At 41.9% G+C, this 13445-nt stretch overlaps 1 protein-coding gene across 12 annotated transcripts in view; it reads left to right on the top strand.

Moving 5' to 3' along the window:
* The window catches only part of LTBP1 (latent transforming growth factor beta binding protein 1), a 276190-nt gene that overhangs the window by 252779 nt on the left and 9966 nt on the right, over positions 1-13445 (top strand). For all 12 annotated transcript variants that reach the window (XM_077343424.1, XM_077343401.1, XM_077343391.1 and 9 more), the window contains one exon: positions 12542-12667. In XM_077343424.1, coding sequence (XP_077199539.1) covers positions 12542-12667 — 126 coding nt within the window. The remainder of the gene's footprint in view (positions 1-12541; positions 12668-13445) is intronic.

Raw genomic sequence — 13445 nt, 5'->3', positions numbered from 1 at the left:
CCCCGCTCGCTCGGAGAAAAAAAAATGGCGATCGCTTCGCCGGAAGTTTGGAGGAGAGAGCCAGGGGGAGGGACTTTGAAGAACCAGCAACAATGGTAACGCACAGGTCTTTAGCGCTACTGTTGCAGATTGGTTGCAGGAGTGTATCGCTATCCGGAGGGTGAATCCACTTTTCTGGATTCCCCTGAAAGCGCCACAATGAAGCGCTTTTTGCTGATTGGTTTCAGGATTGTTGCAGATTGTCTACGACGTCGTGGGTTATGGCAAATTAGTAGCGTTTCCAATTAGCAACCATTGTGCTATTTTGAAGCCGTGCGAAATGGCCCTGATTTTCTGGATCTATTTAAGTTGGGATTTGGAACATAGATGCTTTGATCACCTTGGCTGATAACCTATTTTGAGAAGTAGGCAGGGGAATATCACCCTGCTAGTTCACCTGGATATCATTGACCACTGTATCCTGCTAGGCCACCTCCCAGTGCTGGGTCTAAAATGTACCATGTGATGGTGGTTCAAGTCCTATCTGAGAGGCTGCTCCCAGAAGGTAGTGCTGGGACATTCCTGTTCTGCCCCATGACTGTTGACCTGTGGGGCTCCACAATGTTCCATCTTATCCCCCATGCTATTCAATATCTATATGAAGCCACTGGGAGAGTTCATCAGGAAGTTTGGGTGGTGGTATCACCAGTATGCAGATGATACCTAGCCATGCCTTTCTTTTCGACCTAATTCCAAGGAAACTGATAATGTTCTAAACTGGTGCTTGGAGTTAGTAATGGGCTGGATAGGGATGAATAATATGAAACTTATTCTTGAATAGGTGGCAAAGCCCGTTTTAAAAGTGGGCTGGGAACCGGCAACAGGGCTGCAGGAGTGTGGAGGGAGCAGAAAGAGTGGAGGCAGAGGATACATCATTGAAAGCCTGCTTTAAAAGTAGGCTGGGAGCTGGCAACCACCCCACCCCACTCCAGCATGGAGGGAGTAGTGAGAGTGGGCCGGACAACATAACAATGAAGCCTTCTTTAAAAGCAGCCTGGGATCCAGCATCAGGGCCCCCCACCCCCACCCTGCCAGCTCTCACCATGGGAGACTGGTGGGAGCAGCAAGAGTGGGGCAGAAGACATAGCAGCCCACCCCCACCAGTGGCAAGGAGGCAGCAAACAACAGTGGGGCACGTGCAGCCGAGGTGGCTGCTTGTGACACTGCCACTGGCAGGTAGGCACGGACAGACAGACTTGACTCCGCTGGGGGATGGGAAGAGTGGGGCCCACATTCCTTGGCCAGCTTCTCAGCAGAGGAAGGTCATTTAGGCCACTATGGAGGAGGCAGACAGGCATCACAGCCCCCATCAGTAGTGAGGAGGCACAGCAGGTCTGCAGGCCAATGGCAGAGGAGGTGACAAGTGTTACCAGCTGCCACAGGCAGGGAAGAAGTGGTGGACAATGGCATAGGCTCTGTGGCGGAGGTAGCCAGTCAGTGCAGTCCCCATCAGTGGTGAGGAATCATACTGGTTGATTGTGGAACCATGCAGTTTACCACCTGCCAGCTCTGAGTGGTTGAAGTGAGGGGAGTATGAGGAAGAGCCTCTGTCTGGCCCTCCATGGGGGAGATCCTTCCCAGTGAGAGCCAATCAGAGGCCACCCGGTGGTTCTCGATGATATTCCAGCCCCTCTGAGTGGCCCTCAGTAGGGAAAGCCCTCGCTCCTGAGGGCCAATCACAAGGCCTGCATGTCATCAGAAGTACCCATCACATTTTATTATATGACTAGAGGCAAAGCCCATTGTATGAGGAAATACAATGGGCTCTAGCCTTTCCCGATAGGGAGCCCTGCCGGAAATGGCTGTCAACAAATGGAGGATGCAGCCTTCTCTGACTTCCATCTAGGTGGTCAGCTCAGCCCCCAAAACTGATTTTGCCAAAACAGCTTTTTCACATACTTGCCCAGGTCCTATGAAGGTCAGCAATAAAGTATTCTATCTGTCTTGTGTCTCCAAGCGCTGCTTTGTGAGTAGCTATGAAAGAGTTCTGTCCTGGTGAAGATTGTTACTTGTATCTATTAACTTTAATCATTGTGGTTTCAGGAATGATTGCTGTGTATTATTGCTGATAACCAGATTTATTAAATAGGATTTTTCTATTAATAAGACTGATAGTTTCATCTTTCTGAAAGTGCTTTGAACAATTATTCACCCAATAAAATCTGGACTGAATTAAGCCATTTTGTAAACTGTGCCATTCTGTAAAGCCACAGATGCAGTGCAAAGCTTAGTATGAGTTGAGCACCTTCGTATGTACTGTGTGCTGAGCAAAACATCCAGGCTATTTCCTTAGTAAGTTATAATAATAGATGTGCAGACAAAGTACAACATGTGCTACAGAGCAGGCACAGAATTCAGTTTCCTTGGAACCCCCGTGTTCATTTAAAAAAAAAAATTCCTAGCTCTCATAGCTATGAATATAATCTTTAAAATATGTGGGCAGTTCCTGCTGAAATCTCAGACGTCATGAAGACAACTTGTTCATTAATCACTACCCAGTGCATATAAAGGAGGGGCGTTTAAAGAGAATCAGGGCTAGATGGAAGAGGAATACAGAAATCCTGCATGTTTTGCGTCCCAAACTGCTATTCTTTGTATGTTAATTTTCTGGTGGGACTGTAAGACCTGAAGTAACCTTTCCTAGGGATAAGATGCATGTAGTTTTTTCCAAAGAAGAATATTGGAGTAATGGATTTTTAGAGGTAAAATGTAAGGTTTCTGTGCCTTGGTCATTCCCATAACTAGTAAAGCAGCATAAATTAATCAAAATAGCACAAAATGCTGAATAAAATTTGCAAATTACAGAACTGCGAAATTCAGTTGCCTGTACTTAAAATTTCTGTTGCTTGTGAAAAAACATTCTGTTGCCTGTGTACAAAATGTCATAATCTTTTAACACTGAATACATTTGGCACTTGTGATAGTATATTGGACCTTGTTCTCAGGTTTGGTTAAATTTTAAATTCTGGTGGGAAGCCTGACACATGGAATAGAATGATAAGCTCAGTAGGTTAATTAATATGGTTGGCCAATATAGTGCAAACATGGAATATTATACATTTATTGTTTTTAGAATATTTATGGCTCTTTTGTCAACAGGAATTCTCAAAGTGAGTCAGAAATAATAAAATAATGAAATTTATCATCAACAAAACCTTACATAAACTGAAATGTTAGCAGCTTGACTCATATGTAACAATAAACCATAATTTGTCATTACTGGAATAAACCTGGGTTATCCTATGTTGACTCCTGGCACACTCTGCCAGGTACTTAATTACTTCCAGATTCACACAGAAATGTAATGCAGTGTTATGTCTGAATTATGTTTTGTTCTCTACCATCCATATTAGGATTCTAAATCAGGATTAAATCATGATTTGGAAAGCTAAACTATAGGTTTTGATTCAGTGATGTTGTAAACTGTAGCTCTCTGAAATCCAGACCCAGTCAATTAATGATAAGGGAAAATGAAAGGGAGGAAACATGGACACTGATGGATAAATTAGATTTATTCCCATTATGACAAACCAGAGTCTGCGAATCAAGCCAGTAAAATCCTCCAGAATTCACAAATTTCAGCAGCCAACAACCAATATAATAGCCAAGGGAGAATGGCATAAGAAGGCTGCTGACTTTCCTCAGCCTAAAAAGATGAGTGATCTTATGTAGATTATAAGCACCAAATCTTTTGCATGTAGATTGTACAGATGTTGCCAATGTTTGTGCGCAAACTACATATGGGTTTCACCAACCTGCTTTTGTATGACCCTATTAAGAAACACTTGAAAACTGTGTACCATAACTTCATCACTGCTGTATTTCCCTCACACATTGTTTCATTTTCTGATGCTTACAGGGGTGAGGAAATGTGATAATGTTACACCACACATACTTTCAACTGCATGTACAAGACATAATAAATGCAAGTTGGTGGTATCCAAGCATTTTTACCCTAGTTTAAAATGTAGTAAGAGGAGGGAGAGGATGGTAGTCCATCCTTTTTGAGAATGAACTCATAGGGGTTTTTTAGTTGCCATTGTTAAATGCTTTTAAAATATTTTAATCTTCTTTCATACAAGGGCCTGTGATTGTTTATATTTATTTAATAAGGGGGAAGTTGTTCTACTCAAATGTTTTATTTATAAATTATTTATTAAAGTTATTATTGATATTAATGTTAGCTAAATATAATTATTTCATATATATTTAATATATAAGTGGCCAAAATATAAATTAATTTAGAAGATGGGGTAAGGTAGAATGACAGCCCAAAGTGAATGTGGTATTTACCCAAGTAGAGCTCTAAGGGGAAATAATTTTTTTTAAATCCCACCTTGTTTTTTGACAAAGTATTTTGGAAGAAAATCCTTGAAAGCCAAAGGTCCTGTATCTGAAAGCCCAAGAACAGTTGGAAAGCATCAGTGTAGTTGCAGAATATACAAATCTGTTTAGCTTTAATCATAGGAGAAGGTACTATTTCACCATAGCCAAACAGTCTGATAAATGGCAGGGTCAGAAACATGTCCCCAGTTTGCATGAATAGTGTCCCTGCTTGTGCAGATGATAACAGAAACCTTGTCAGTCTGGTTCTCAGAAGATACAATTCCTGAGAACATCAATGAAGCAATATGTACATGAGAGCCAGAATCTCTGATTGGGAAGATGTATGGGGTGATAGATGTTTAACTGGCATTCTTCTGGTCTCCAGTGATTTCTTCTAGGATTAAACTACAATGTGTTGAAATGCTGTCGGGGATCTGTTATGATTTTGACAGATTTGGCCCCTTTCTTTCCTGGCAATGACATTTAGAAAGCTGTAGCTAAGAAATAAGGCTTGCATTAAGCCTTTGAGAATAGGAGGGAAACCTTGGCTGTTGTGCAGTTGTAGCATGACTACACTGAGAAATGTTCATTAAAATGTTATGTGTAAAATATCAGTCGTGGAATAAGGTGTCCCACCAATTCATCAGTTTGTTCCTTTCTTTTAGATCGTTAAATGTTTATGTGGACAAACTTACCTGCAAATATAACTTCCATAACTATATCTGATAATAAAATAACTAGCCAATATGTGTGTGCATGTGTGTAAAGTACCATTGAGTTGCACTTGACTTATGGAAACCCCATTGGATTTTTAAAGCAAGGGACTAACAGCGATAGTTTGCCATAACCATCTTCAGCTTAGCAACCCTGGAATTCCTTTGGTGGTCTCCCAACAAAATATTACCCAGGGCCAACCCTGCTTCACTGCTGAGATCTGACAAAATCTGACTAGCCTGGGCCATCTAGGTCAGGACGTGGGCCAACATACCAGTCACATAAACAGTTTCTATGTACACTGTTTGAACTCCACAGCTATACAGAAAAATATGACTATGTAGATGTATTTAGTTATTTACTTAATTTATACTCCAACTTCCTCCACAATGCAGATACAAGTTGATTTACATGGTGGTTATCCCCTCAACCAACCTCTGTGATATACTTTAGGCTGAGAATATGTGACTGGCCTAGATCTCTGCGATCCTACTCTTAAACTCTAACAATTAAATTTACCAAAAGGGAAAGCAAAAGCTAAAAAAAAAAAAACCTGGCCTGATGAGAGAGGGAGTGTACCTTGGGGGGGTCTGTGGGAGCTACAAAGGGAGTCCACAGCTTTTTCCCTCCTGTCTAAATAGACTTGGCCACAAACTGCCTGCCTCCAGCCAAAGGGCTGGTGGGTAGGCCGATGATGTAAAAATCAAAGTGGGGAGGTTGCAGCATGGTATGGGGGGGGGGCAGGCAGCTCCTGCCCTTCTTTCTGTACAACATGAGGCAAAGCTTCATGTTGTAGTAACAATAAAGTAGTAGCAATAAAGTTAGGGGAGGTTGCAAAAGAACGGCTCCTTCATGGTCAAAAAGTTTAAAAGGGCTGCTTCAGAAGCACACAAATATTGATAAAGGGTTGATGATTAACGAATTGCAGAAATTTCCCTAGACTGTCGGTTATATCAGGATCCTACTTGAAACAAGAAAGTAATATCTTATGGTTATTGGAGTAACCATTCCATTTAATTGGAAATGTATTGAGGGCTTTGGTCCAGATAGCATCATATATAGAGCAGTATAGAAAACATGTTGCATAGTTTCTATACAGCCTTGTTTACATGACAATGTCTGCATGTGTACAGGATTTTCTGGAATTGCCTGGCCAACACAGCTGATGGTAGATTTAACCCAGCAAGCATAAAGGCCCTGTGTTGCTGCCGGTTGATGAGATGATAAAAATAAAAGGCTAGATTATCAGAAGGTGAAATTCACAAAAAAAGATGAGGGCAAGTTTTTCTGGCTGCTTAATTAAGCTTGGGGTTCAGTATCTAGAATTCTTCATTTTATAATTTAAAGTTGGTCATTGGTAACTGAATATTGTTATATCAAGTCCTTTGATTCTCAGTTTTTCATTTTTAAAAAGGGGACAGTATATATGCATAAGAAAATGGGCTAGAGATTTTTTCAATCAATCAATAAACTTTTAATTGCATAGTCTGAAAAAGGAGTAACAGTGATCAGAATAAAATAGCATTTTAATAAGGAGGAATTAAAATTAAATAAAATTGATAAACAGGAGTTATCCAGTTTGATGAAGTGCTTTGCATAGGAATCCAGATACAGTTGCAGAAATCACTGAGACCCTATCTTCTAGAAGGTAGCACACCTGAGCTTAGTTAGTGCAGCCCAATCTTCTGCTGAGCCATGGCGTGGGATAGCGTACCCGGGCAACTCCATGAATGGGACAGTAGATTGATTTGTCTGGCAGGAACAGGAGGACTTATCATAGGAACCGTTTTTATACTTTTTTCTCAACCAGACTGTTGGGAGAGAATTTAGGCATGCTAATATGAAGCAATGCCTAAGATGTATGTTAGTCAGTGTGGAGAAATAGGAAGGCAGGGACATTTGCGTAGCTTGAATACCAGCAGCAAGCAGGATCTTTGGGCATCCGGAATCAGTTCTAGTCTAGCCAATGTCTAGTATTCAGTTTAACTTGGGAGAACACTGACCTCTTGTCTAGATCTTAGATTTCTTCAATGATCAGTCTAATGGAGTTTTAAGTAGTTAACTTTCCCATACCAAGTAAAGATGTAGTGGTCTGCTAGCATATAGGAGAGTAGGCTATCGGGATATACTCTAAAGTAGAAATGAATCCAGAATTTTAGGGCATTTAGCCAGACTCGAGTGGTTAGTCGAGAAAGGCAGGTTTCAAGGTATAAAACCAAGTCAGTCACACATCTGGTACACCAAGTAGTTGGCAGAGAAAATGTTATTTAAGAGACTCTATATTGGAGATACAAAGGGATCCCAGATAGGGATGCCATAGCAGAGTAGCCTCTTGTGGCGCAGAGTGGTAAGGCAGCGATATGAGTGGTAAGGCAGTGATATGCTGTCTGGAGCTGTCTGCCCATGAGGTTGGGAGTTCAATCCCAGCAGCCGGCTCAAGGTTGACTCAGCCTTCCATCCTTCCGAGGTCGGTAAAATGAGTACCCAGCTTGCTTGCTGGGGGGTAAACGGTAATGACTGGGGAAGGCACTGGCAAACCACCCCGTATTGAGTCTGCCATGAAAACGCTAGAGGGCGTCACCCCAAGGGTCAGACATGACTCGGTGCTTGCACAGGGGATACCTTTACCTTTACCTTTACTTAGCAGAGTAGCAGGAGAATGTGGTGGAATATAATCTGATAGCTACTGGAACGTATTGGCTACCTTTTGTACAGAAAAACTTGGTTACAGCTCCAACCTTGAATCTGAAGGAGTTATTGGTTTGTCCTTAGTGGTAAATCCATTTGAGGAAGTGGTGGAAGACTATCCCTAGGTGTTAGGCGTTGGTGGACCACTCTGATGTTATAGCACCTGGCCCCCCTCGAGCACGACAGACAGGACATGCAGATGGGGTTGATGCAATCTCTGGCTCACAGAGCTTTATTGAAGAGATGAATCAGCCTACAGTTTGTACATGAGTGAGGCTCCTGCATGCTCCCAGTGGCGCTGTCTGATGAATGTTGCAAAAAGGAGTCAAAGATGCTTGAAGCTTTTTGTCACTATGGAAGGGTTAACTTACATTGCCAACAAGACTTGTCACATTTACATTTGTTCAGCACTATGTATTATTTAAGGTTTTGGTATAGCATGTATAGGCTTAGACCTTAAGGTTACTGCTGTTTGTGCCCCTCTTTGCCCATGGCGAAGACTGTCCTCTATTGTGTAGTACTTTCCTGTGTCACTGGGAACTGCTTGGCTTGTTAAGGCCAATTCCGCACTGCGGTGGTGGTGTGATGCTGCAGAGCTTTATGCTCTGCAGCTTTCTGTGTTCCCATGGGGGGCACATTTCAGCACTGGATCTGCTATGGCACTGAAATATGCCCCCCCCCCGGAAAACACAGCAGCTGCGGAATGGTTCCACTGCAGGGGGGGAATATTTTACAGGAAGGTGGTCTTGCATTCCATCTTCCCTTATCATTAATTGACTGGGTCTGGATTTCAGAGAGCTACACCTTCCTGAAAAATACAAAAGAAAATGCTCCGGTCCGCCCCCAGTATGACGAAGCACTGCGAAGCTGACTGGGATATGTTTTGCCCACTCTGGGCCATCATAAGGCAAGGAGGAGCTGAGCTGGCTCATCCCTGTCCACACAGACCTGCCACAGGACAGGCCCTGTTGGCCCTTGCAGCAGGCTGAGGGAATGCGGATTCTCCCATGTTCCCTTAGCCTGGGATAACTGAGGGCCCAATCCGCAGCAGGCCCAGGAGGGGGCTTGCCCAGTGGCTGCATCATATGAAAGTAGGGATGAGCCCCACTTCCATATGACCACCCTCTCAGCCTTTTCTGCCCATGGAGAATCAGCCTGAGTGATGCTGGTCTTGAGTGAGCAGAAGCTCCTAGAGCAGACAACTACTTTCTGTCTGCCACACAAGTGGTAAGTCAGCTGCAGAAGGCGTGAGATCTAACGTTCTTTTACATGCTTGTGCTGTTATGCAATTAGAAAGTAAAGAAACAAGTGCATTAAGGACAAGGCAGGTTCCCACAAGGCAGGGTCTCCCTGATCCTTGAGAATCTGAGTGCCCATGTCTCCTTTGGGGATCTGTCAGGGTGTTGGGCCCTTGCTTGTGGTGTAGCAAACACAGCTACTCCACTGGAGGCTGTGAAGAAAAGAACCTTAGTAATAATATTTTTCCTTTTGTTGTATTGGGAACTTTTAGAATTAAAACACAATTTATAAATGTAGTAAAAAAAATTAAACATCAAGACCTGAGATTTTGCCAGCAAAAACTGTATAACTTCTTGCTCCAAGTCTTTACTTTCAATTCTCTTGTTTATAGTGTCACAATTATGCATGCCACAAACCTCTATATGTGATATGCATTGTAACTCCACAGTGGCTCTATACTCTTAACCTTTGAAATCAATAGGCTAGCAGTAGACCTAAGGAAATGTCAAGGCATTTGAAAGAAAAAGAACATTTTAGAAAATCCCAAGATACCTGGCAGTTGCTTTTATTGGCAGAAGATAATTTCTCCCACTTTCCTTTTCCACAAGAAACCTGATCTGCACTAGAAATGTACTATTAATGACTTGTCTGTATGTTCAATCAAGCCTTTGCCCAGTGACATTTTCCCCGTTGCAGAATTCCCCATTTTTTTCCAGTTGCACATGTTAGCCAATACAGGCTTGTTTTCAAATTTCAGGTGTACAAATAACAAACACCTATTTACTTCCAGTATGTGATACAGCCAAAGCAAAATGCTCTAGATCACTGCATAAGGGAGTGAAAGCAGCAGAGAGAAATTGTTATTCCCACTTCAATTAGCATGGAAATGTTTATGCTCCATTAATTTTATTGGATTTGATCATTGCTTACATCACTGGAGAACATGTTCTTTCAGTCAGTAAGAAAATAGCAACAACAAGATCAGTCATTATGATTGCCCAACTCTGAGAGACATGTTGACCAGTTGTTCAAACAGAAAATTCTGTGCAAGGAAAACTGTTTCGCTGAAAAATCATGCACATTTCAAAGAACATCTATTCATCATAAATAAGTACCAATGTGCTTTTCTCTTTTTAAACCAAAAATTACAAAATAAATGTGTACTGGGCTTTCATTTAGACATTTTGTTCCAGCTTTCCTTCTACATTGGCTGTTCTTATATGTTTAAGTCATTTCTTTATATATGTAATTCTCTTGGTTAAATGTTCCATTTGTTGATCTTACATGGATTGTATGATATTTGACCCTCATATTTACAGGACTGTCTCTTCCTCTATGCCCCTCAAAGAACTATGAGATCAAAGAACAACAATAATAATTTTTATTTATATCCCACCCTTCCGTGTCACTCATATTGGGTATCTGCATTAAAGTGACACAACATTTAAAAGATTAAAACATTTACAATATAGTTAATATAACTAATGCCCCTTAACTAAATTTGGCACAGACCCGATCTTTCATCTTCTATTTCGTCTCCTCTCTCCTCTCCCAGTGGGGAGGCAGCTTTACTTGGTGGATCTTATTTTTGGCCTCAACCATAAGCTCCGTCTTGCAGGCCCTGTGGAACAATTCAGGTCCTACAGGGCCCAGATTTCCTCTGAGAGCTCATTTTACCCAACTGGGGCCAGAGCCCACTTCACTTCCTTTATACTCAGGATCCCTGGGCCCAAGGAAGTAAAACGGGCCTTGGCCAAGGCCAGGGCCCAACTATTGTACATTGTATTCTACAGTAGTATTTGTCCCTCGTCTTGACAAAGTTAAATGTATAAACTCTTTGAATCAATGGCAGTCTGACTCATCTTTTAGTCTGGCATGTGTTTTCTGTCATATAAAGCAACCTTCCTGGTGGCAATCACTTTTGTGCATAGGATGGGGAAACTGCAACCCACCCTGCAACCCACCCTAATTCCGTGCAGCCAAGTGGACCTCAGGCCCAATCTAGACTTCTTGCCAAAGGTAGTTTATCATTTTTACTTGAACCAAGACATCACCCTCCCAGTGTTTTTCCCATCTGCAACCTCTGAACAAAAACTGCACACTCTTAACATTAGATGAACACTTTTATTTAAAACAGTCAGCAGAATTCAGGAGAGATAGGAACTTGTTTATTTGTTTCAAGGGCCCCAATAAAAGGAAGGCAGCATCCTCACAGTCATTATCTAGATGGGTGGTGTCAGCAGTCAAAACAGCGTACATCACAGTAGTCATATCTTGCCCCTTTGTGCTAAGGGCTCATTTCACAAGGGCTCAAGCTTCATCAGCAGCTTTTCTATCCAGGCTACTATTAGACGATGTCTGCAAAGCAGCTACCTTATGAATGCCCTCGACATATGTCCAACATTACTCTATAGAAATGGATTCTCAGAACAAGGTAACTGTGGGGAAAGCCAGCTTACAATCAATCTTCCACTGATCAGCCCTCGTCCACTTCCTCAATAAATGAGCCTGCTCATCTCCCACGTGGGACTGCACAAAAGTTGCAGCAATGAAAACAGGGTTGCATTTACCTGTAACCATGGTTCATCAAGTTGTCTTCTGTGCAGTTACATATCCCTCCTTCCATTCTCTGCTATAGACTGGTCTGCTGGTCATGCAGTTCCTTATGGCAGCAAAGGGAGAACTGAGGAATGAATGCTCTCTCCACTTCCATCACATGACCCTTTGGACAGAAAAGGCAGCATTCGAGACGGAAGGAAGAGGGAACACTCTTAGGCACTGGAAACGTCTTTAAAAGCTTGAAAGTGCTTTCCCATGGCTCGCCTGCAATGGCACAGTCCCCATGTTTGCCTGCACATAAGATCACTGTTTTTTCATCACCTAGAACCAAGAGGCATTCATAGTACCTGGTCTGCCATGATTATTATTAACTTGTACTTGCTAATGCTATGACATAAGAGTCATAACAAAAACAGTAGTCCAGTAATGGCAAAGCTGGCAATGGTAACTGGAGATGTTTTATGGGCTAATAAAGATTCCCAGAAGCAACAGTTGTTTATATTTCTAATTGTAAAAAGTTTTTCTAACAAATGGAACAGAAGCCTTACTTGCTAGACACAATCATCCTGTTGTATTGTAACAAGCCACATTGTGTGTCACTGTGACTTGACCCTATATCAGAGATAACCTTTAACTAGCATTTTCGCTTTGCCTTTTAGCACCACCACCCCAACCCTCCATTTTAAGGAATAGAAAAGTTCACCAATTTGTGTCATACTAAGGTTGAGATGAAGCAATCAGAATGGTACTTTATGACCTTGAAACCAGTGAACATTGGAACCCATCTTGACTGGTGGGTTTAAAACAGGAATTAACTGGCTGTGTTAATTTTTGTTTTTAAAACATATATCTTCCACACAAAAAAGGATGTAGCTGTGGAACTGTTGAGAGATTTTTCCCCCCAACACAATCATGGAATAGCTTTAATTGTATATGTGTTGAAAATTAAATCCTGTTTTGCTTTGTTCTCTTCTAGAGGATTATGCCCACTTGTGCAACATTCAGGTTCCTGGATCAAGAAGGCCATATGGGCAAGATGCATTGGTTGACTTTGAAGAGGAGCACTACAGTCCAGAAACTGATCCATACTTTGTGGAAGACCGTAAGTAGTTGCTGAGAACCCCCTCCCCAATTTAAAATATATATTTTATGCTTGCTGTTCTTTATTTTATGGACACTTTTTTCTAGCAAATGTTCTCACACTTTGGACCAGGAGTTGTCTGTGAGCTCAGTTTTGGACTCTAATATTTTACTTATTTTAATGCAGTGATGTACATCACTATTTTATAAATTTGCCACTGTCAGTGAAAAGGTTAACACATATTCTTAGAAGGAAGTAGAGGTATCTTTGGAAATACAAGATTCTCAATTATTTCAGTTTTAACAGAAAAGGATTATTTGGGTTTAGTCCAGGGTATCAGCCTTTTTACCTCTCCTGGGGTGGGTGGTCCAATATGTCCGCACTTAGTGAAATATCTTCAGGCCTAGGAATCTGATGTCCTGGGCCCATTCTGCATCTAGGTTAATGCACCTTCAGTGCACCTTAGAAGTAGATTTTCCTGTTCTGCACAGGAAAATCCAGCTATAAAAGCACAGTGAAAGTGCATTATCCTCCATGTGCAGACTGCTGTGTTCAAGTTACAGCTAACTTTATGGTGACTCAACAAGGGTTTCCCAAGCCACATGATTAAGCAGAAGTGGTTTTCTCTGCAAGGTCTCCCTTGGTAGTCTCCTGTCCATCTCTGCTTAGCTTCTGATAAGATCAGACTAATCTCACTGAAGATTTGGTGAATGGAGCCTGGGAAGGTGGGGACGGGCATGAATTAGGTATAATGCCATTGAGTCTGAAGTAACCATTTTCTCCACGGGAAGTGACCCTT

The sequence above is a fragment of the Paroedura picta genome, chromosome 1 (assembly GCF_049243985.1).
Source record: "Paroedura picta isolate Pp20150507F chromosome 1, Ppicta_v3.0, whole genome shotgun sequence".
NCBI classification, from domain to species: Eukaryota; Metazoa; Chordata; class Lepidosauria; order Squamata; family Gekkonidae; genus Paroedura; species Paroedura picta.
This window is presented reverse-complemented; position numbering and strand designations above follow the sequence as displayed.